Source organism: Carlito syrichta, unplaced genomic scaffold (genome assembly GCF_000164805.1).
Source record: "Carlito syrichta isolate Samal-C Ts95f unplaced genomic scaffold, Tarsius_syrichta-2.0.1 Scaffold98159, whole genome shotgun sequence".
NCBI classification, from domain to species: domain Eukaryota; kingdom Metazoa; phylum Chordata; class Mammalia; order Primates; family Tarsiidae; genus Carlito; species Carlito syrichta.
This window is the reverse complement of record NW_007042255.1, coordinates 162,656-186,128: the sequence shown is the minus strand read 5'-3', so window position 1 is coordinate 186,128 and position 23,473 is coordinate 162,656. Positions and strand designations below refer to the sequence as shown.

The 23,473-nt window shown below is 42.1% G+C and overlaps 1 protein-coding gene across 2 annotated transcripts in view; it reads right to left on the bottom strand.

The window, feature by feature from the left end:
- Positions 1–23,473, bottom strand: part of AOAH (acyloxyacyl hydrolase) — a 208,752-nt gene that overhangs the window by 114,140 nt on the left and 71,139 nt on the right. For both annotated transcript variants that reach the window (XM_008063260.1, XM_008063266.2), the window contains 3 exons: positions 13,954–14,013; positions 8,443–8,513; positions 849–909 (listed from right to left, as the gene is read on the bottom strand). In XM_008063260.1, coding sequence (XP_008061451.1) covers positions 849–909; positions 8,443–8,513; positions 13,954–14,013 — 192 coding nt within the window. The remainder of the gene's footprint in view (positions 1–848; positions 910–8,442; positions 8,514–13,953; positions 14,014–23,473) is intronic.

The following is a 23,473-nucleotide window of genomic DNA, read 5'->3' as shown; positions in this document are numbered from 1 at the left end:
GCTGGGTGTCCTGTGTGTGTGTGTGTGTGTGTGTGTGCATGTGTGTGAATGTGTATGTATGGGTACACATGTATATAAGTGTGTGTTTTTGTGTATACATATTACAGATGTGTTCCCGTACTTGCATGTGTTCATTTGTGTGTATATGTGTTTGTACATGTATGTATCTACGTGTACCTCTAGAAACAGAAAAATCATCCAATATCCTGAAATTCTTCTGTGACTATCAATTATCTGAGGCTCTAAGACAATTGGCTTATTGGGCTTAATGATTAATTTTATTGGATAACTAAAAAATCTCTAGCCAAACTGTTAAATACGTGGGTATAAATGTTTGACCTGATTGATTTGAAAGAATCAAGAGTCATAATAATGTCAAACAATGTTTTTATTTCCTCAGTTCCCAAGTAGAATATCTGAGCTTTCCCAAACTTTTGGGAGTTTATGACCTATTGCTTGCTTGTCAGCTTTCACAGAGAAGACCCTGACATTTTAGTTGCTCTAAATCACATACACCTAAAACAAACACACTTTAAAAAGGAAGTTAAAGTGGATTAAAGAGTCTCCAAAATAATACACAAAACCTTTCAAAAGAGCTGTAGTTCTCATGTAAAATTCTAGCAGTAAATGGAAACAAAAATAGTATGAGGGCCTAAGATTTACTTTGATAGCCTATATGAATATATTACCACGATGCCAAAAGTCCTTATAGAATCATGAATGATGTATTGTTCATCAGATTAATAATACAGTCAAACATCATTCAGTCTTGCCTTATTTAAGGAAAGAAATTTGTAGGAAGCAATGCAATATACAGTGAACATCTGGTTACTCTTAACAATACTTACAGGGAAAACACTGTATTTGTCTAAATCGACATCTTTGAATGGCACAGAATTTTGTATAGCTCTAGAAAAAAGAAAACAAAACACCTGGTCAGCTAAAAAAAAACCCGAAACAACGTCTACAAAAACAATAGAGACATTTTCAGACAGGTTGTACTGAGTTTATGTGACAGAGGGCCATTCTAAAAATAAAATGGTCTGTGTGGTTTAGAAGAGAGCCAGCCAAACTTTGCAAGTCTCTGCTCTCCACCCATTGAAACTGTTTTCTCTCTCTCTGATATTTAACTTGGCCCATATGGTGAAGTGAAATAACTGAACTGAAATTTTAGAGGGCATGGGATACTGATGCTGAGATCCTGAGGAAATAGGAGACTCCATTTTGAGTCCAGTCAATGAACTCAGCACTGCAAACTGACTTTGCGCCATTTCACACGTCCTTATGGAAGTCTTTTCTTAAAATCTTACTCTTTTCCACTATTTACTCTGACAATCTTGAGGCATTTAGTTGTCACTACCTGGCAACTTTCCCTTCCATTCATGAGCCTAGAAAACCAAGAATCCTGATGTGATGACCAAATAAATTCATGCCAAAGCAATGGATGCTGCACGAGGGAGGAATTCCCCTGTGGAATCCTCACTAACAGACTTTCCCAGCTTCTAAAGGGCAAACGCAGCTTTTGGTTTAGAAAAATTCCTTACACAGTGGCAGAATAATGCAGACATACAGCAAGATGAGGCTCTTCTTGGAACCTAGAGTTTAGAGTAAGTCATTTGCTCCTTTCTAGGATTTACCAAGTGGTCTTTTGAATCAAGGGCATCTCTGCAGTTCTGAGATCCTTGAGGCAAAGGAATGCAGCCCAAGACAGTGTGGAGTCCAGCTGGCAGTGTGGAGCCCTTATGAGCCCTGGCATGGTGGGCCCACTGAAAGTTCATGTTATAGGCCTCTTTGCAGAAACACTAAAGGGCTCTGTGCTGGTTATATTAGCCTCTGTGGCTATACAGCTTGTCTTCTGCTCTGTAATTCTGGAGCTGGCAAATTTGTAAAATGCACTTACTAGGTTCCCTTGCCAGCTGGAGCTGGCACTAGTGGGAAGGGAATGCAGGGGAAGGGAGGGACAGTTGTTCTTTTGCTCTCTTTCTCTGGTGATTCCCTTCAGTAAACCCCATTTCTAGCCACAGCGGGCCCTCCTGAAAGTCTCAGCACCCATGGGCAGACCCCTCATCCATGGCTCCACTGGTCTTTATGGCTGCCCGTTTGTGTACCCAGCAGTGAGGGGCTTCTGGAGCTCTGAGAACACCAGCTTCTCATTTTGCTTCCTCTGTTTGTGGTAGTGATGCCAGCTGCTTCCTGTCATACTCATAACTGGGTTGCCTCACCTTCCCCTTTTTTACTCTTTCATCCTTTTCAATGCTTTTGAAATCAATTCCTTGTATTAAATCCTCTCTACATGAAATACCTTGTATGGCTCTGTTTCCTGACTGGACTCTTGAGTGGAGGACCCTAGAATGAATAAGTGTGGGGAGGGGAACTGAGGAAGGCAGGGAGTGTGGAAGGCAGGCTCCACGCTGTCTCATAGCTAGTCTTTCCTATATCCTGCCCTGGGGAACAGGGGAAGCTGGAATCCTGAAAGAACTAGGTAGCTGGCTGGGCTGCCCTTTGACATCCTAAAGAGGAATTATCCCTGAAGGTGAAACCTAAGGAATGAACAAGTATTTTCAAGGCAAGTTATAGGATGAAGGGCATCCTGTAGAAAGGAAAAGTCACAGGATTCCCTTAGCATAGCTCTGGGTTCTGAAATTGGACTCTCTGGGTTTGAATCCCAGCTCTACTGTCTACTTGCTATGGTACCTTAGGGAGATTATTTAATCTTTGTGTACCTCAGTTTCCTCATTTGTAAAATAGGATCAATATCATTAACTGCTTATTAGATATAGGAAGTACTCAAAAAACATTAGCTCTTATTGCCATTTTGTGTAATGGGAACTTTTATTCCAAGGATGGTTCCTCGGTTGGACAGGAATCAGGTGTCAGGAGTCAGGTGTCTGCTCTCATCACAGTTTGGTTTCTAGAGACATCTTGGTCCCCAATCCATGACCCCTCTTCAGATGCTCGGGTTTCTGACCACACAACGCTCTATCCAATTATCATGCAGGCTGGTGTCACTGCCCCTGCTCTACACCCAAATGTCGTGTGAGCAGGTTTGATCCAGGGAGCAATTGTAACTGTGCTGGATGTTATTAATTAACAATATTGAGCTATTCAAGCTAAAATCATTTTATGAAGCCAAGGCACTATACAAAAGAAAAGTAGCAAGATTGAATGTTTGTGTGTACTTGCCTTTGAGTCCCAGATGGAACTCAGGATTGCGTGTGGGTTGGTTGTATCTGCATGTGGATGTGTTTGTAGGTCTCTGATAAAATGAGAATAGAGAAATCACGGAAGGACCCACCCTGGCCTGTGGACATGGTTCAATGCAGTGGTGGGGATAGGGCTGATGTGGGTGAAAGGAGCAGGGCTTAAGGAAGGAGAAGCCTGTGGAAAAGGAAAAGAAAATAGTGATGAATGGAAAACACAATTAATGTGGTATCCCACGTTAATTGTATGTTAATTGTATTGTATGTATGTATTGTATATATCCCACGTTAATTGTATGTCAATTGTATTGCATGTATTTATGTGAAATAACATGTGGCTTTGTACATACATGATTAGACACAAAAAGATTTTTAAAAGGGGGACTCTCTGACTTCTCATTGTTGCAATAAAAATAGACAGTATGGAGGCATTTTGTATCCTGATCAAAAGGAAATAACAAAAATGTGATTGCCCCATGAAAGTAAACTGATATCCTACATATTTTTTTCCTGGTAAAGTAGTGCTTTTCCTTCATTCAGTCCCTCATTTTTTCACTGAGCTCCTACTCCTGAGAATGGTATCTCTGCCCTCCAGGAGGCCATGGGCAGTGCGGAGGGATGCAGGCAAACAGGAGTTGAAGAACAGGGTAAGAAGGAGCAGGTACTGGGGAGCTGGAAGCACTAAGGAGGGCCAGGCAAGTGATAGAAGGCAGGCAGGGAGCTGGAACACCTACCGGGTTGGGGACCCCTCAAATGAATTTTGAAAGCATTAGACAAAATGGGATGAGGGCAGACAGAGGCATAGGGTAGGAAAGTCATTCCTACTGGAGGAATTTGATCAAAGGACTAAGCAACAGAAGACACACAGGTCTTGTCTCTACCACCTGGTGACTCTCTACCAGAGGGTCAGGCATTTAAAACCTACCTGTTCATCAAAAGAGTAGGGCTAAGAGTTGAGGGGTCAATGGGAACCAGACTGCCGGGTTCAAAGGTCAGATTTATCCATTACCAGCTCTGTGACCCTGGGCAAATGACTTTACCTCTTTAGAAAAGGAGACAATAATTGCGCCTACCTTTTAGGGGTTGCATTTACAACAGCTCTTGGTGCATAGACAGCACCAGATAACTTTTAGTTACCATTATTATTACTGGACCACACATTGCTTTGAAGAATGAATAAGATTGTATTTATATGTGCTTTGTAAATCATAAAGCCCTGAACAAATTGTGACCTGAAGAAAATGATACTTGAAACATAATAATTTTTAGAAAGAAGAAAAACACTGTTTTGACTTTTTCATAAAAGAATAATTTCCCCTTTTAAATTGGACCAAGAAAATCCCTGGCCACAGATGCTCTTGAATTCAATTTTTCAAAGGTGGTTCAGTTGAAGAGTTGTTACTTTGGCACTGTTGGGTCCTGCTGGCCCACATCTGACACCGGAAATCCTATGATGCATTCAGCAAGGAGGGACAGGGGTCTCAATTCAATGGAAGCTAGTCATGATGACATGATTGGAACCTGGGGAGCTGGCTGTACCTCAGCCTTCCAGCATCTTCTTTCATGTCTGATGTCACTTCCCGACATCCCAATGCTCTCTGCATTCACCCATTTATAAAAAGCAGTGTTGCTATTGTTTTTGGGACCCAGGCCAGTGCTCTACACAGCTGGCTTGCAGGGGTTGATGTTGGCAGACGATCCAGGAAGAATTTTAAATTCTTTAACTCTTTTACATGTCTAAGAGGCTCTGAATATGAGTCTGAATCATAACCTCCTCCTCTCCCTGGATATTTTCACAACAGACTGGGGATGTTCAGTGGGTTTAGCTCTTATGAAACTTATGAGATAGAGGATGGCAGAACATAAGGAAATGCACCTCTTTTAGGAGTTGAATGGTGTTCATCAAAAAGATGCTTTAGGCCGGGCTTGGTGGTTCAGCCTGTAATCCTAGCACTTTGGAAGGCTGAGGTGCGAGGACTGTCTGAGCCTGAGGGTTTGAGTTAGTCCGGGCAACTTGGCGAGACCTCTTCTCTATAATAAATCAAAAAATTAGCTGGGCGTGGTAGCGCATGCCTGTAATTCCGGCTACTTGGAAGGCTGAGGCGGAAGGATCGCTGGAGCCCAGCAGGTCGAGGCTGCGGTGGCCGGGAGCGGCCACTGCACTCCAGTCTGGGCGACAGAGTGAGACTCCAACTAAAAAAAAAAAATTAGGCCAGGCACGGTGGCTCAGTCTGTAATCCCAGCACTTTGGGAGGCCAAGTCAAGTGAATTGCCTGAACCTGCGGGTTCAAGACAAGCCTGCACAACTTGGTGAGACCTCGTCTCTACAATAATTCAAAAATTAGCAGGGCGTGTTAGCGTGTGCCTGTAGTTCTACCTACTTGGAAAGCTGAGGTAAAAGGATCACCAGAGCCCAGTAGGTTGACGCTGGGGTGTCTGTGAGTGTGCCACTGCACTCAGGCCTGGGCAACAGAGTGAGACTCCAACTAAAAAAAAAAAAACCAGAAAAGATTGTTGAAGTCCTAATTCCTGATACTGTGAATGTATCCTTATTTGGAAATAGCATCTTTGCAAATGTAGTCTATTTAAGATGAGAGTAGGGCCTAATCAAATGTATCTGGTGTTCTTTTAAAGGAAAAGAGACACACAGGGAAGATAGCCACATATGAAGAGGGGGGCAGAGACTGGAGTGAAGTAGCTGTGTGTCATGGAGCACCAAGGACTGATGGCCACCATGAAAAGCTACGAGGAAGGATTCTACCTGGAGTTTCTGGAGGAACATGGCCCTATTGACATCTGGATTTCAGACTTCTGGCCTCTAGAACTGAAAGATAAAATATTTCTGTTGTTCTAAGCCTCCTAATTTGTGGTATTTTGTTGCAGTATTCACAGAAAACTAATATAGCCTCCCAGTCCAGATGTGCAGCCAACTTTCACCTCTGGGCAAGCTCAGGTGTAACTTCCCACAATGAGAGCCAGGTTGGATGACTACAGGCTAAAGGAATAGCAGCTCCTACGGGAGAGGAAGAGTAAGAGAAACAGAGACCGGGGCAGATGGTGTGGTTAAATCAATGCCTCACAGTTAAAGAACACTATTTTGAGTTTCTTTTTCTTTTTTTTTTGAGTCAGAGTCTCACTCTGTCGCCCAGGCTGGAGTGCAGTGGCACACTCATGGTCATTGTAGCCTCAACCTGCTGGGCTCAGGTGATCCTTTTGTCTCAGTCTTCCAAGTAGCTGGAATCACAGGCATGCGCCACAATGTCTGGCTAATTTTTTGATTTATCATAGAGATGAGGTCTTACCAAGTTGCCCAGGCTGGTCTCGAACCCTTGGACTCAGGCAGTCATCTTGCCTTGGCCTCCCAAAGTGCTGGGATTACGGGCTTCAGCCACCATGCCTGGCCTATTTTGATTTATTAAAGCATCATCTGTATATGTAGTATTGACAATCTGGCACCTGAACTAAAAGGTGAGCACTGGGAGGAACATACATGACCAGGGGGGTCTAAGTGTTGGATCTAATTGCCTAAGAATCCTCTAGAGAACTTTCAGTAAAACATAGTGTTCTCTCAATAGGTCTAGGGCCAAGGAATCCAGATTTTTAAAAGTTCCCAAATTATTCTGAGGTGTAGTCAGAATTTAGTGTATATTTTAATTTTAGATATGAGGAAACTGAGGCTTGGAGACATTAAGTGGCTCAAGCTTTCAAAGTCAGCTCAAGCAGCAGCACTGCAGAAGGGTTAGGAATATGTATGTTTCCAAAGAACACTTAAGGCCAAGTACACCTGTGGCTACATCTTGGTTCTTTGGTGGCCTAGGAGAAATTACTTCTTTAAGGCTCAGTTTTCTTTTTCTTTTCTTTCTCACTTTTTAAAGTCGGGGTCTCACTCTGTCACCCAGGCTGGAATGCAGTGGCATGATCACTACGATCATGGCTCATGGCTCATGGCAGCCCCAACCGCCTGGGTTCAGGTGATCCTTTTACTTCAGCAGTCTGAGTAGCTGGGACTACAGGTACATGCCATCATGTCTGGCTACTTTTTCAAATTTTTTTGTAGATAAAGTTTTGCTATGTTGCCCAGACTAGTCAGTTTTCAATTTTGTGAAATGGGAATAATAATCCTCCCTACCTTATGAAGTAGTTGTAAGTGAGGAAAGGTATTGGAAGTTCAGCACCCATCACCTAGAACAGCACCCATCTATTACCAAGTAGTCGCAAAAGCAGCATCAGTCTAGAAGTAGCTGAGCGGAATGTAGAACATTTGCTATTTTTTTTTTTTTTTGCCTCTGAGCCCAATCTCTCGATACTGTTCCACCTCTTAATGTTTTGAACAGTGACTATTATGACATCCAGCATAATCCCAGACTCACAGTGGAGCTGAAGTATGGGATTATAACTGAGACAGGAGGGCTTGGGAATTCTGGACATTGGCTCTGCATCCAACCCTCTTCATAGATATCCAAGCTAGCTTTTTCTTTTTCTCTTTTTTTTTTGAGTTGGAGTCTCACTCTGTTGCCCAGGCTGGAGTGCAGAGGCACGCTCACCATCACTCCAGCATCGACCTGCTGGACGATGATCCTTCTTCTGCCTCAGCCTGGTGATCCTTCTGCCTCAGCCTTCCAAGTTGCCTCAACTACTGGTGCGCACTGCCACGCCTGGTTAATTTTTGATTTATTGTAGAGAAGAGGTCTCAACAAGTTGTCTGGGCTGGTCTCAAATCCGCAGGCTCAGGCAATCCACTTACCTTGACCTCCCAAAGTGCTGGGATTATAGGCTGAGCCACCAAGCTTGGCCCAGATTTTTCATGCAATAGTTTGGGCTGTGTGAAAAAACTGTCCTTTTCTAGCCTCATGAGTGCCTTGCGCTAAAGGTCTCAGAGTCCCTGCTGTGACCAATTGCCAGCCTGGCCTGCATGTCACATGGCAGGGAGGGGTTGTCCCCAGGTGTGGTGAAGTGAGTACCAGAGCCATGCAGAGAGCCTTCCTGGCAGGTTGCACTGTAGGTTGGGGCACAGATCAAGCTTTGAGAAGGAAAGACACTGGTATGCGATATATTTCCAAAAGGATTTTGTTCAGAGCAAATTTGTCTTCTGGTTTCTATACAAGTCATGTTTTGAGCAAGAAACACTTTCACTTTCAGAAATGCCTTTTAAGTGTGAAGATCACTTTAGTCATTAGGAAATGGGGACAAGCAAAGATGTATCACACGCTAATGCTCAGGAAGGTAGAAATCGTATACATACAATTTAATTTTCTGACAGATCTTGGCCAAAAACGGGAGTGAACAAATGTCAGAACCACTTCTATAATATCTCTGGGAAGAAAAGAAAAAACAATAAAAAGAGTTGTTTAGTTTAAGGAACGGTTTCCCACCATCTAAGGGCCCCTCTGTAGTCTAGATTTCTGGATCCTCCTTCTCAAAATGCCTCTTGTTCCTGTCCCCAGGCTCCATGTCCACCCCACCTCTTGTGCTTTTGCCCCCACTGGCTCCTCAGGCTAGAGGTCCCCTTAGCTTGCTCTTCCCACCTGCTTAGTCACTCTCACTCTCCATCTTGTCCCAGGAGAGTATGGTTCACCTTGGTTGGGTCTATTCTGATAACATTCCTCTACCCAAGTGCTTTAAAAAAAAAAAAGAACACTTTAAAATAAAAATAATTTCACCTTATTATGGAAATAAAGACTAAAAGGACACAATCTGGGGCTTGGAGAAAGGAAGGCCTGTTCCCCAGGGGAGCAGAGAGGTGTGAAGCTGAAGCTCCTAGGTTTTATGAGCCATGGAGGGTATCTCTGTGAGATACAGTAGAAGACCTGGGTTTTTACTAAGCACTGCTTTTAAAATGATTGTGGTTTCCATGATGCTTTCCTCAAATGAAAGAAAGAGAAGACAATAGGGAAAAAGAGTTAGGGACTCGCAATAATTAACAAAGGAAGAGAGAGTAGATTCCTGACTGCCCAGAGTCCTTCAGATGGCTATGAGGTGTATTAGGGGCTTTGGTGATATTTGACTCTGGCAAAGGAGAATCAGCAGGCTTTTCAGAAAATGAATAAAGTATTTAAGGATCTTTGAGATGCCCATCTGGCCTTCTAGGAGGAGAGGAACAATCCTGAACAGCACCCCATCTCTATGTAAGATGTGGAGACAGGTTGTCCTTGTCTTCAGCTTACTGTTGAGTGGAGGACATGGGTGGACCTCCAAGTTCTAGGCACACTCTGTGGGGTCTGCAGTGGTGGAGGCATTAGCAGGGCTGTCTAGGAACCCAGGATGGGAGGCAGATGACCCAGAAGTGAGGCAGAATAGAGGCAGGTGGGACGGAAAAGACAGATGCCCTAAGGCTTCATGACTCATTGCAGTCCATAGCCTTGCCAGAGAGGCAGATTCTTGCCATCCTCTCTCCCCAGATCTGCTTAATGAAAAACCCTGGGCTGGGTCCTGACAATCTGTGTTTTCACAGCCCCCCAGGTCATTCTAATGCTCACCAGTGCTCTAGGTTCTTGCCACTCAAGGTGTGATCACAGACTCAGAGTATTGATGTCACCTGGGAGCTTTCAGAAATGTAGGTCTCAGGCCCCACCTCACAAGTACAGAATCAGAATCTGCATTTTATTAAGGTCCCCAGGGTGCATACTAAAGTTGAAGAACCCCAGCTCCGCAGAGGGGGAAGCCCGAGCAGTGTTATGAAGTATGAGAAAGTTTGATATCTTAGGGGACTGCCAAACAGAATGCAGTGAACCATGAAAGGAAGGAGACAGTGCGACAAGCCGGAATGTGGCACTGCATGTTACCCTCAGGACTGTGGGCAATCCTTGAAGGTGTAAGGCAGAGGAATCACATTTAGGTTTCAGAAAGATATCTTTGGGGGGTGGTGTGGGAGGATGGCCTGGAGGAGACCCGTTAGAGATAAGGACCCTGAGGCCTCATCTCAGAGTTTCAAACCTCAGCACTATTGCCATTTTGAGCTGATAATAATTCAGTCTTTGCTGTGCGGGTTGTCCTGTGTGCTGTGAAGTGCTTGGTGGCATTTCTGGCCTCTATTCACTAGCTGCAAGCAGCATAAATCTGTCTCCAGACATTGCCAAATGTCCCCTGGGGTGAGGGTGTGGGCAAAATCACCACTAGTTGGAAATCACTGATGTAAAACAGGGTGGTGGTACAAAGGAGGGGTGATTAGAAGGCTGGATCCAGAACCTTAGTAGCTGAGATCAGGACAGTTGACACACTGTAAATCAAATGCCAGCATGAGATGATGCCATAACATTTGTGGCATTTTGTAAGTAGACACATTCTGAGACCCAGAGTCCAAAGTCAGGTTGCATTTGAGTGCTTGAGCTACTTCTTTAAATATTTACTTTAGACCAGGTGTGGTGGCTCACACCTATAAATCCAGCACTTTGGGAGGCCAAAGTGAGAGTATAGCTCTAGTCCAAGAGTTTGAGATCAGCCTGGGCAATATAGTGACACCTCATCTCTTTAAAAAAAAAAAAAGCCCAAGGTGGTAGTATGTGCCTGTAGACCTAGCTACTCTGGAGACTGAGGCAGAAGGATCAAGGCTGCAGTAAGCCATGATAGTGCCATTACACTCCAGCCTGGGCCACAGAGTGAGACCCTAACTCTCTCTATATATTTATTCTTTTTTTTTTTTTAAATCTGAAGACTTTGGTCTAATTATCCTAATTACAGTGTAGATTTTAACCATGATGATAACCCATGTATTAAAAAATTTTATATAGTCAGCCTTATAATTACTATACAAAAACTACAATAGAATACAATTTTATAATTGCAGTTGTTTGCTGTCAGAATTCAGCCTGATGGCTGAATTCATTGTGCAGAAATTGAGGTTAGGAAGTGAGTGATAGATGATGTAGCTTGCTGGGTCCCCAGAACTCTTCCTGGCTAGACAGAGGTTTTGATTATCTGGTCTTTTCATCACACAATGTGGGAAAGACCACTCTCCTCTTACAATATACTTGCAGAGAGAACTGAGCTGGGCTCAGAGTGACATTGTGAAGACATTGCTTGCATGTCTGCCAGCTTCTTCCTTACAATTTGAACTTTGCTAGATAGACACAAAATGTGGGCTGTTATTAACTCAGCAATAAATTTAAAATATTGCACCTGGCTGCATCTAATCCCACCTAAAATGAAAGTCGCGCATCTGGGCTGTCCCTGGAGACAGGAGTCACATGGCATCTTCAGTTGGCAATCTATTGAATCAACTTCCCGAGCTTTCCCCCACACCAGGATGTTAAATGAAGGCAGAATAGCACAGAGGGTTTGAATAAGAAAGATGGGGCAATGGGGATAAATGGAGGATCAGAGCAGGAGGGGAGTTACTCTTCTGTACATAGCCAAGCTGAAATAGAATTTCTGAATGGCAAAGAGCTTTTCAACCCTTGTTGTATATTATATTACCTGGATTTAATTGGTCTGGAGTGGGGCTTGGACATTATCAATTCTTAAAGGCTTCTAGATGATTCTATTAAGCAGGTGAGTTTGTAACCAGGGCTGCTATTTACGGCTGCACAGGTTACCCACTGTAAAACTCCAATATCCACATAGCCTGCGATATGAATGGTACTCTTTGAAGTTTAGCACTGAGGAGGTCTTGTTGAGAGCTATTGGAATAGTAGAAAGGGTACTGAACTTGGGAATAGCTAGCTCTGGATTTAAATAATGGGTTTCTCGCCTACTAGCTCTGTAGAGTGAGAAATTATTTAAGCTACCTGATACTTAGTTCTCTCATCCGTAAAATGGGGTTGATAACAAAAATACTCTATCTACTTTGTAGAGGTAAGAATTAAATAAGATGATGCCATAACTCCGGTGTACTTAGATGTTCAATGCTCTGCCAAATCCATGAAAAGTTCCCTTGAGGAGCTTTTCAGGGCCTCAGTGAGACCCAGTCTTTCTCTGGAACATTGATTTCCTTCTACAGTGCGTAACTGTTCCCCAATCTGAATTCTCACAGTGTGACGGGCTGTGCTGATATGACATGCAACCTACTGTGTGTTTCTTTCTCCATCCTGGCTAGGTCTGCAGTGATATCAGCCATCCCGGAGGAATTAATTGCAGCTAATGCTCTCTGAGCAGTTTTTCAGAGACACTTATTTGCATTTTCTGATTATTTTTTCCCTTGATAATAGCTTTCATCTGGAGAGTAAATAAATTGGTGGAGGTTTTTGAGAAGTTTTTTTTTTTATTCCTGAATTGTTCAGTAGAATTTTTTTTTTTTTTTGGGTCCTTGCAAGTAATTATTGGAATTCTGCCCCATGAATTATGCTTGCAATTCCAGTGACAGAAATGAAAAATGGTAAAATCTTAATTAGTCTTTGAGTTAACGCCAAGGCAATTTGTGCTAGTGAAGTAAACAATGAAGATTTTAGACATGTGTTGAGAAGAATAAAAGACGCATTGTAGTTTTCTCCATTTCTATTCAGTTCTGAAGGTGGTGGTCAAGGGTTTCTTGTATGTTTCAATATCTTATTCAACAACTTAAGCAAATTAGCTGAACTGGCTCCTGTTGTCCCTTAATTATTCACTGAATTAAATAATGATTGGCAATGCAGTCACTGTGATTGATTAATCAATTATGGGGAAATGCCTGCATATTGCCATTTAACATGTATTGGCCTTGTTCATCAAAACTCATATGCCCCCTACCCTGAAGCAGGGTTGCCAGATAAAATGTTACACTAGATTTACTTATACTAAAATATTATTTGTTGTTTATCTGAAATTCAAATTTAACTGGGCATCCTGTATTTTTACTTTCTAAATCTGGCAAGCCCAGCCACAAGGGATTTTCCTCTCCTGTATTTCCATGGTGCCAAATCAATAATACCTTAAATGTACTGCATCAAGGTGAATGATGAGCTATCCAGCAGGGAGAAGCCAAGGACAAGGTCTCTGCCCTCCCATTGCTGATGGATGCTTCCTTACTGCCAGTACCTTTAGTATCAAGGATGCTGCTGTTCTTTAAAGATCTACTTTTTTCTATTTCCTTTTTAGCTGGGGTTGATTTTCAACAGGGCCTAAGTCATATATTTAATTTGAGCTAAACATTCTAACTGTTAAATGAGAGTGCTGTTACAAAGAGGACAAATTATGGGAAGTGAATAATCATTGTGATGACCTTAACATTTACTGAGTACTTGGTAAGTTTTAGGCAAGATACCAGGTGCTTGATACCCAACTCTGTTAGTCCTTGCATGAGAGGACACAATTATCATCTCTATCTTTCAGACAAGAAAATTGAGGCCCAGCAAAGTTGAGCACTTTGCTTAAGGTCACATTTTTAGAAAGCGGAGGAGCAGGAGGACAGAGCCTCTTCCATAGTGGTCTGCTGGAGAGGAACAGTTCTCAACTGGGGCAAATTTTGCTCTCTAGGGGACATTCGGCAATGTCAGGAGGCAGTTTTGGTCATCATGACTGGGGAGGGGTGGATGGTACTGCCACCATCTAGTGGGCAGAGGCCAGGGATGCCGCTAAAAGCCCTAAAAAGCAGAAGACAGTCCCCAGACAAAGGACTATCCAGCTCAATATGCCAGTAGTGCCAAGGCTGAAAGACTGCTGTAGAGGCAAGGCTGGAAAAACAAGTAGAAGGAGCTCATGTTCCTACTTCAACCCCAATGTAACCGCGATATCCTGGACTTGTATCTGGAGTAGCCCTTGCCTTTGGGGTGTACAAGCAGGGGCCAGTGAGAGATGGGCATGTTGAGGAAAAGGCTGGCATCCTACCCCACAGACTGCTTACCTGAGTCGGGGACTTCTTGACAATTTGTCTTGCCTTCTCTAAAGTATATGTCCATGCCTCCTATAAAAGGAAAGTTAGATAACGTTACAACTCATGGCTCATCTTTTCTACAGTTAGGATTTTTAAAGTCCAAAGTCTTCAATGAATGAATTATTCCATAAATTTGTGATAATTTACAAGAAGGCAAATTTATGTTAATAGCTACCTTTATTAAGGGCTTCACTCTGTCAGATGCTGTGCTGAGTACTTAGTGAACATTATCTTATTTACTTTTCACAATAGCCCTAAGAAATATGGCCATTTTACAGATGAGGACATTAAGATTCAGAAAAACTAGGAAACGGACTCAAGATTACATAGCTAGCATCTAGCAGAGATGCAATCTGACCCTCTACTTCTGAACTGCTATGCTATCCAGATCTCCAGAAACAACTTGTTCAGGTTCCTAAAAGCCCCACCAGCAGAAGTGTCTTATGCTGAAGTAGTAAAGAATGGCTAATCGCTATCCTGCAAGGAACACCTCATCTTGTAACTGTGGGATCAGTTCAAACCAATTTACCATTGCTTAAGTTGTTACAGGTGATGCAGAGCCAAAGTTGTCCAGGCCTGAGCAATGGAAAATACTTTAACTCCCTACTTGTTACCACCACTAGCCTGACATACCAGTTGTATTGGCATCACCCGGGACTGGTTAGAAGCCTAAAATCTTGACCCTCTCCTAGATCAGGGAGACAGACTTGAGCATTACCTCCCATCACTTTGCTTGTTGACTTGCAATAAAGCTTTTTTCTTTTCTCAAAAACTGGTCCCATAGTATAGACTTCTATACGAGTCGGGAACAAGATCATTGCTCAGTGTCAATTGTTTGGTTACCTCCTCTTCTCCTAGTTAGAGATCCCCTGTCATCTTTCAATCATGTCTAGAGCATCAAAGTGCATCTTCCAAGTATACAAGCATTGCAAGTATAAAGAGTTAGCTCATGATTACCAAGTAACAATTGCTGTGAAACTCCAAGGACCACTGTGTTTGTGTATTTGCAGGCTGAGGGGTTGGAAGAAGAGTAACCCTGGGTGGACAGGTTTGTTCCCAGCACTGCTTCCCAGAGCTTTTACTCCCAACTCAATGAACACTCACACGGAGCAGGCCCTGTGGCATCACTCCTCGGCCTGCTCCATATACAGCCCTAAAATCACCCTCTGCTCAACAGTTGATAGGCTTATTGGAAAACTCTGTCTTTTCCATCCACTTTCCCTGTAATCCAAGTTAGTAGGGAAGTTGGGATTTGGGGAATGCCGTAGTTCTCACTCTAAGAAGCTAAGGACATTGTCCCTATGTTTAAGCAATAAAAATGGATGCTGGCATGGGGCTTTTGAGATGGTTGGTCAGCAGGAGATGGCCTCTTGGGAGATGCTGGTCGCTGCTGCTAATGGATATTCAGGACTCAGATTTCTATTTAACTCTTTTGTCCAGTCTTCATCCCACAAGCTCCCTTCCTCCATTCTGGAACTATGTGTCATCCTGACATCAGCCATGTCGCGCGAGCATGTGAGCAGGGCGTGAGGGCACAGTGTGAGCTGGGGTTGGAGTAAATATTCTAGTAGGTATCTCGGAAAGGAGGACAGTGGAACCGGTTGTAGCGCATCCTTGAGGGGCAGGCACTCAACCCCTTTCCCTGGTGTCTGCCCCAAATCATACTTCGCTGGCTTAAGCTCAAAGGATGGCAAACCCTTTTATGTCAAAGGCTGCTATCCAAGAGTGTGTGTTAATGACTTGAGAGAAGATGGTCCCCAAGTGGGTTTGGTTGCCAGGATGCCCCAGTACAGTGTTTGTTTCTTAAAACACCAAAAGACTACTGCAGCTGGGCACAGTGGCTCACAACTGCAATCCCAGCACTTTTGGAGGCCAAGGTAGAAGGATTCCATGAGTCCAGGAGTTAGGGTCAAAAGAGTTCATCCCAATCCTCACTTTTAGAATATGACACCATTAATAGAAAGACAGTTTAGAAAATGGCATTCAAAAACTAACCTCATTGAATGCACTTTTGGCTTTTTCTAGAAATTTGGCAAACCCTGGAAATTCTTCTGTTGTATAAAGCAAGAATCTTGGGCGTAATCAGTGTAACAGGGCAATTTTCTTCTACGGTGCTCCTTTTGGGTACAGCACCCTTGTTAGCCTAATGCTGCTTCCAGAGATGGGCTGCTTCCATGTCCTCCTAGGAGGCTGAGGGCAGGTTCATCTGGACGTGGTTAAGTTCTCACTGTTCGTGGTTGTGGGGGAGGCAGCAGGATGGGGGGGGGCTGCAGAGATGCAGATAAACACACCAGCCTTTGCCAAGAAGGGGAGTCAAAGTATTCAAGAGTTGGAGGGGAGTCCTGTTCCCAGAAAGTCTTCCAAATTCACCCATTTACTCAGTACTCACTTCAAATTCCAGTTACAGTGACTACTAGGAAAATCTAGATTTCTGCTAGAAATTGGGGAGGGGTAGAATCCACACACAGAAAATTGGAAGCATTTCTGCAAGATGAGTTTGGGTAAAATTAAACTGAATCAAAGAGAGAGCAGCCAGGTTTTTTAGCGCATTCAAAGGTGAAGACTGTGTGGGAAGTGAAGGAGTCCTAGGGTAGAATCCCACTAGTACCCTTGAGGCTGGGGTAGGAGGGGCTCAGCCAGTGCAGACAGGGTGGCTGTGGAGGGGGTACAAGTTTCAGTGCCACAAAGATAGGGAAACATGCTCACATCAGACAGATTTTGTCCTACAGCCATGTTTGCAGGTATTCTATTTAAGGTGAAGAAAATGGCAACTGACTTTATTCAACAATGAGGAGTGAAGGGAAGCTCCCAGAAATCATCCCTGGTTCCACCCTAGGCATCGCCCAAGGCTAGAGAAGGGCCCCAGACTGGCAGACTTGAAGCGGCTGCAATAGCATAGACAGAGCCCTCAGGAAGCTCACGGTCTTGAGGAGGGGGCATGGGCAAGTCAGTCAGTGAATCCAGGTTCAGAATAGCTGTGCACAGAGCTGGGAGCACATGTTCAAAGAAAGACTGTTTATATTACACTGACTGAGAAAGCTTCTCAGGGGACCTGTAGCCCGAGCTGAGCTCTCACTTAAATCTCTCCTAACCCCTAGAAAATATACATTCTTCCTACTTTACAGCACAGTCCAAACAGAGGCTAAACAACTCACCTAAGATTTCACAGCTAGAGAGAAGTCTGCTCAGGAATCAGGCCCAAAGAGTTCAGTCTTCAAAGCCTATGCATTGTTTTCTCTTTTACAGTGCACTTGATGTTAAGGAAAGTGAAGTTACTAGCCTTTGAAACAGGAATCTGAGTTATTCACCCAGGAACTGACAATCCAAGAGCCCTCTGCCCCTGTTGGATACGTTTCCAGTTGCAGCACTGATGTCTTATGAACTTTGGGCTAAAATTTCTGATCTCCCTTAATATCTTCAATAATATCAAGCCCAGAACATGGAGGTAATAAGTACCTGGTGATTTTAATTCACTAGACTATTAAAATGAAAATGACTAAAGAGAGATGAGGAAAGGACTGGATTTCAGACATTTCCTCGTCCCTTTCTTCAATCAATGTTACTACTTCTAGAGCAGCATGGAAGACAACAAAGCAGGGAATGTGGGGGTTGGAAGGCTGCATAAAAATAATTGTTGCTGTCTTCACCTATACAGAGTTTAACATTTAATGGGTAACAGGAAATGTACATGTGGGAGTATATTACAATGTGGAATGTAGAGAAAGCAGAGAAAAGGAAACCTTTACCAAAAAAAAGAAAAAAAAAAAAAAATAGAAATGCCGAGAAGGCTTCAGGAGGAAGCAATTTTTGTGCTGAGATGTCAAAGGTAAGATTATAACTGGTGTACGTGGGTGGAAAGGGGAAGAACATTTTGGGAAGAGGGAGTCTCGTTTAAGAGTCTGAAGAAGCAACATTTGGGCTACAGTGTGTTGAATAATCCAGATGATCTGGCTATGGGAAAGAAGCCTGGAAAAGGTGTGATGGACAGAGAGTAGGAGGTCTTAGATGTCAAGATAAAAGTTTGATCTTTATTCCACAGGTGGTTGTTGGCTACTGAGAGTTTTTGAGCAGGGGTGTGCCAGGCTTAGTGACAAATACAAGTTAAGAAAATTAAAACTGAAAAAAAAAACAAAGCACTGCTTTCTTTTTAGTTATTAATTCAAAATGTATTAATACCAAGTTACTAATTCAAAATGTATTAATGCTAATATACAAAAGAGAAGTGAGATTAAAATCTGTGTTTTTTTTCCCAGAAGAAAATGAACATAAAACTCAAAGCCATTTGGAGAAGTGACTTAGTTTGCTTGTCTTAGTGATAAGCAAATTGCCAGTAAAAATAAAAATAAAAATAATTGGTATCTCTCCTTGATAATCTTTAACTGTTAGCAATTTGATGTTTAAGCCTTCATCTATAAAATATGAAGACTACTCTTCTATATTCTGAAAAATTAAGACTTCAGGATGGAGGATGCAATTCCAATGAGCAGTTATAGAGAAAGTTTGGGAAGGGATTGTGAACTGGATTAAAAAAACGACAACTCTTCTAGTTGGAAGCCAGAATGATGTTTACAACTCTGCTAGGGCAATCATCTGAGGCATAAGCAGATTCTCCATCTACAATGAGGGGTTTGGCTCTGGAAGCATTCACTTGAGCCTCCAATTTGTTACGGTCAAATCTTTTCAGATTCTCATTACTTTCTTCCTTGGTTATCATGGTTCTTTATTACAGCCTCAAATCTTCTTCAGTCTATTTATTTCATATCCTTCTGGGTGGTTTGCTGAAGGAGCCATCAAACAAGCTCAGGGAGATAAAAGCCCTCAGCCTGGGGGTTTATGGTCGAAAGAACCATGGATATGTATATTGGATTTCTTTACTCAAGAGCTTGGAAAAGTGCCCAAGGGTACATGGTACTCCTGCGGTCTGTGAAAGGGGGGAGGGTCCTTCGCTTGATCATTAAAGCACACAGCAGCAAAGCCAGGGTGGCTCACAAAAACACTTTTGTTTAGAATAATTTAAGTGCTCACCCAAACCAGAGCCAGCCCATAGTCTTCAGACAAGAGGAGAGGCTTGAAAACTATTGACTGCTGTTTTGGGTTAAATTGTGTCCCACTAAAATTCATACATCGAAGTCCTAACCCACAGTAGCTCAGAATGTGGCCTTATTTGGAAATAGAGTCACTGCAGATGCAAATATTCAAGATAGGGTCATACTGAAGCAAGGTAGGCTACTAATTCAATAGGGTGGGTTTCCTTATACATGGAACACCATATGAAGAGAAAGATACACCTACAGAGGGAAGATGATTTGAAGATACAGGGAGAATGGCATCTATAAGGAACACCAAAGATTGCCAGAAAACCGCCAGAGCTAAGAGAGAGGCCTGGAACAGATTTTCTCTCACAGCCCTCAGAAGGCTATCTCTGCTGATACCTTGATCTTGGACTTCCAGCCTTGACAACAGTCGGACAATAATTTCCTGTTGTTTAAGTCACCCATTTGCGGTGGCAGCCTCAGCAGACTCATATAACTCCTCTTGCTTTCCAGACTGATTTTGGTTCTTAACCCTGAGCTAAGAGTGGTTTGGGTGATGGAATAGCAAAATCCAAGTGGTCATTACCATCAATTTCTTGGGCAAAGTGGTGCCCTGGTAGGATCTGTACTCTGCCGAGCATCAGCCAAAGGGAACCCAAAGAAAAGGAAGAAAGTTCAGTAACCTAATTTTGTAGTTTGGATGTGGGCAAAACTTCCACTTTGAATGGAAATTCTTTCAATATTGTATTGATTACTAGATAGTGGTCTCCATTGTTATTTGCCATATAAAATGATTTTGGATCATAGAGTGTTTGTGGGTTTGAATCCTGGCTTCATCATTTACTAATTGAAGGATCTTGGGTAAGTTACCTAAGTACTCTGAGCCTCAGTTCCCTCATCTGTAAAGCAGGGACAATAACAGCAGTATTGCAAAGACTGACAAGATAGAGCAGTGCCTTGTCTTGCATATAGTAAGGAGGTCATTAGTGTTAACAACAACTGGTGCTTTCATTTTGGGTTATAATGTCACCAATACACAGCAGGAAAAACTACAATAATTCCAACATCAGCCTACAGAAACGTATGCTGTTTTTCAAAGATCCTGAAAATTGCCCTGAGAAGAAAATATTATTTTCCCCATTTTACAGATGAGAAAAGTGAGGCTAAGAAAGAGTACACAATGTAACCAGGGCCACTCTGCAAGCAGAGCTGAGATTGGCACTTGAGTTTCTAGACTCCAGCACATTTCCCACCGCTGAAACAGTTTTCCAAGAATGATGTAAGCCTGAAAAGCAAAAACAAGCAAGAAAATATGACATATGAGGTTTCACCAAAGCCTTGGGGGAACGGCACCTGTCGTTCCCATGGGGTTAGGGTGGTTTAATGTGAAAGGAGGTCAGATAGCCAGGGAAGAGGTCTGGCTCTGTATGTCAAGAAGCCAGGCATCTGGGAGGAAATTCATGCAACCCAGGTACAAGTGTGGTAGCAAGCATGTGATGGATGATGAAAGAAGAAAAAAATATTCTTTCAGTCGGTGACTTCTTTGTGCAATTGTTCATTCTATTCAGTTATTTTACAAATACTTATTTAGTGTCTCTGTTGTGTTGGGAACACAGTAGTGAATGAGACACCAAAGGTTGGGGACACAGTAGTGAATGAGACATCAAGGGTTTTATATTCTGGAAGAGAAGATGACAGTAAACTGTAATTAGAATACAATTTGCAAAGTATTAAGTGGTAGCTTCTATTGTTCCTCTTTTATAGATGCAGTAAACTGAGGCTTAGAGGGAATAAATAAGACCCTCAGAGCCACAGAGCCAACGAGTGACACAGCCCAGATCCAATACAGACTTGTTTAGCACAAAACCTATGCTTTTTCACCCTGCTTTGGGAGACATTAATAGGTGTGCTAAAGAGGAAAAAAAGATTTTTTTTTTTAAGTTAAAAAAGTTTGGAAAATCTGAAAATTAAATTCCCCTCTGAGAAAGCCATAACACACACTAGCACATTCAAGGCTTTGAGTCACTTTGTGAGAATGGGTATTATTTTAGATCGGGCACTTCCTAAACATTCAAATCTTCTAGTCAAAGTACACTAAGCTGTATTGACTATGATGGGGAAACATGCAGAGATCATAGTATACAGGGGATCCTCAGGGACTCAGTAGAATGTCCCTGCTGGACATTTTAAGAGTATTGGTGAATTGAACAGGACATATTCACTGTGTGGGCCTTCTAACGTTCTGTGATGTTAAATAACTGAATTCTGGAGTGAAGAAAATAAAGAAAAAATATTATTTGTAGACATGAGTTTCTACAGTGAACAGTTTTTAGTGATAGAGCTCTCTGTTATCAATTATAGCAGCAGTAGATTTGAAAAGTACAAAACGTGCCTTTTGTTCATTTCACAATTTTGACGCAGTGACAGATTTCCATAAAGAAGAAAACCCCTGGGAAGTCGTATGATTATTAGAGACAGGCTTTTTTTTTTTTTTTTCCCTGGGGAAGTCGTATGATTATTAGAGACAGGCTTTTTTTTTTTTTTTTTTCCTGAAGAGTATGCTTGAATGAGTGGGTGTAGGGGGTGGGGATCACTCATGTACTCTGAATCTTTTCTAAAAGTTTATTAGGAAAAGGTTGTTTCTCACACCCAAATTAAGTGATATGAGCTAATTTTTAAAAAAGGAGCAAGATTTGAAAAATGCTGTCTCTGAGGACTTTAACAAATGTCAATTGGAAGAGGTGAATACACAAATAACTACAGTATAAGGCAGTGCAATGGACTAAATGTTTGTGTCTCCCCCTCTCTAATTAATATGTTGAAACCCTAATTTCAATGTGATGTTATTAGGAGGTGGGGCTTTTGGGAGGTGATTAGGTCATCAGGTGGAGGAGCCCTTCCAACGGGACTAGTGCCCTTATGAGAAGAGGCCAGAGAGCCAGCTAGGCCTCGTTCTGCCACGTGAGCACACAGCAAAAAGATAGCAGTTTGCAACCCTGATGTGGTTCCTCACGAAAACCTGACCCTGCTGACACCCTCATCATGAATTTCCAGTTTCCAGAATGGTGAAAAGTAAATTTTTGTTGTTTATAGGGCATTTAGTCTATGATACTTTGTTCAAGCAACCCTAACCAACTAAGACAAGCAGACTAAAAAGGGCCAATAGGAGGGTAGAGAAAAGGGCTTTGAGGCCATTTTTACTAAATAGAAAGACAAAAGCAAGATGTTCCACTGTTATGAATTTTATCAAACAGTGGCATGTCTGGCCTTTGAGTGGAATTTGCTGGTCTATTATTATATCTGTGTTCTGTTATAATATCCTACAGTGGCTATTTTCCAATACTCAGGATTTAGCTTTATCAAAGCCCAATTTGGTTTTGAGGTTCTGACATTTTCCAGCTCTGATGGACATTTATGACTTTAAATTATAAGGAAAAAATGAAGTCCATTTGTGTCATTTTTTCTTCAAGGGGCGAAACAGAAAAAGAAAAAAGTCACTACTTTTAAATGCATTCTCTTTTATGAAGAAGAATGTTACTTCTTCATACATGTTTTACCCTTAGCTATATTTTCTTCTTTCCTGCTTCTAGGCTCATTTTACATTGTATAGTTTTAAGTATCATCAATGTATTTAATCATGCTCTAGCTATTGTTTTCTGTTCTCCAGGCAATACCTTAAAAAAGCACTATTTTAAATAGCACTAATTTCACTTTAATCCTTTTTCTGACGTTATTATTCATTGATTTTACCACCACCACCACCACCACCACCACCACGTGCTACTTTACCACAGAGTTTCTTTATGCTTCAAGTTCTTTACCAAACATTGTATATATTTTTTTCTCTAAATTTAATATCAACTCTGGAAGTAACAGTTGTTAAGCCCATTTTATTGATGAGAAATTCAAGACCCAGCACTGATAAATGAATTGTCCAAAGCTTTTACAGCTAATACCTTTGTTCCATTTTGACTTTTCTCCCCTTGTATCTGGGCACACAAACAAGCTCTTCAGTACTAGACTTTGTGGTCTGTTCTTCTTTGTAGAATGTCCTATTGTTTAAGCAAATGATTTCTGGTGAATAATTGAGCTAGTTAGATGGTGGGTATGCTTCGTCATTAGGTTGTCTTAGGTCAATTGTTTTGTTATAATGTATTTAATTTTTTTTACTTTTTTTCATTTGCCTTCATTCGATCAGTTTTGTATTAGTTTCATATTGTTGTTGTAACTAATACCCACACAAATTCAGTGGTTTAAAACAACATAAACTTACTCTCTTACTCTCTTAGACGTTCAAGGCTAAAATCAAGGTGTCAGCAGAGCTGGTTCCTTCTGTAGGATCAAGGGAGTATCCATTCCTTGTCTCTTTCCATTTTTAGTGGCTGATGGCCTCATTACTCTGGCCTCTACTTCGGCTGTCACAGTTTCCTCTGTCATTCCGATCCTAATGCTCACCT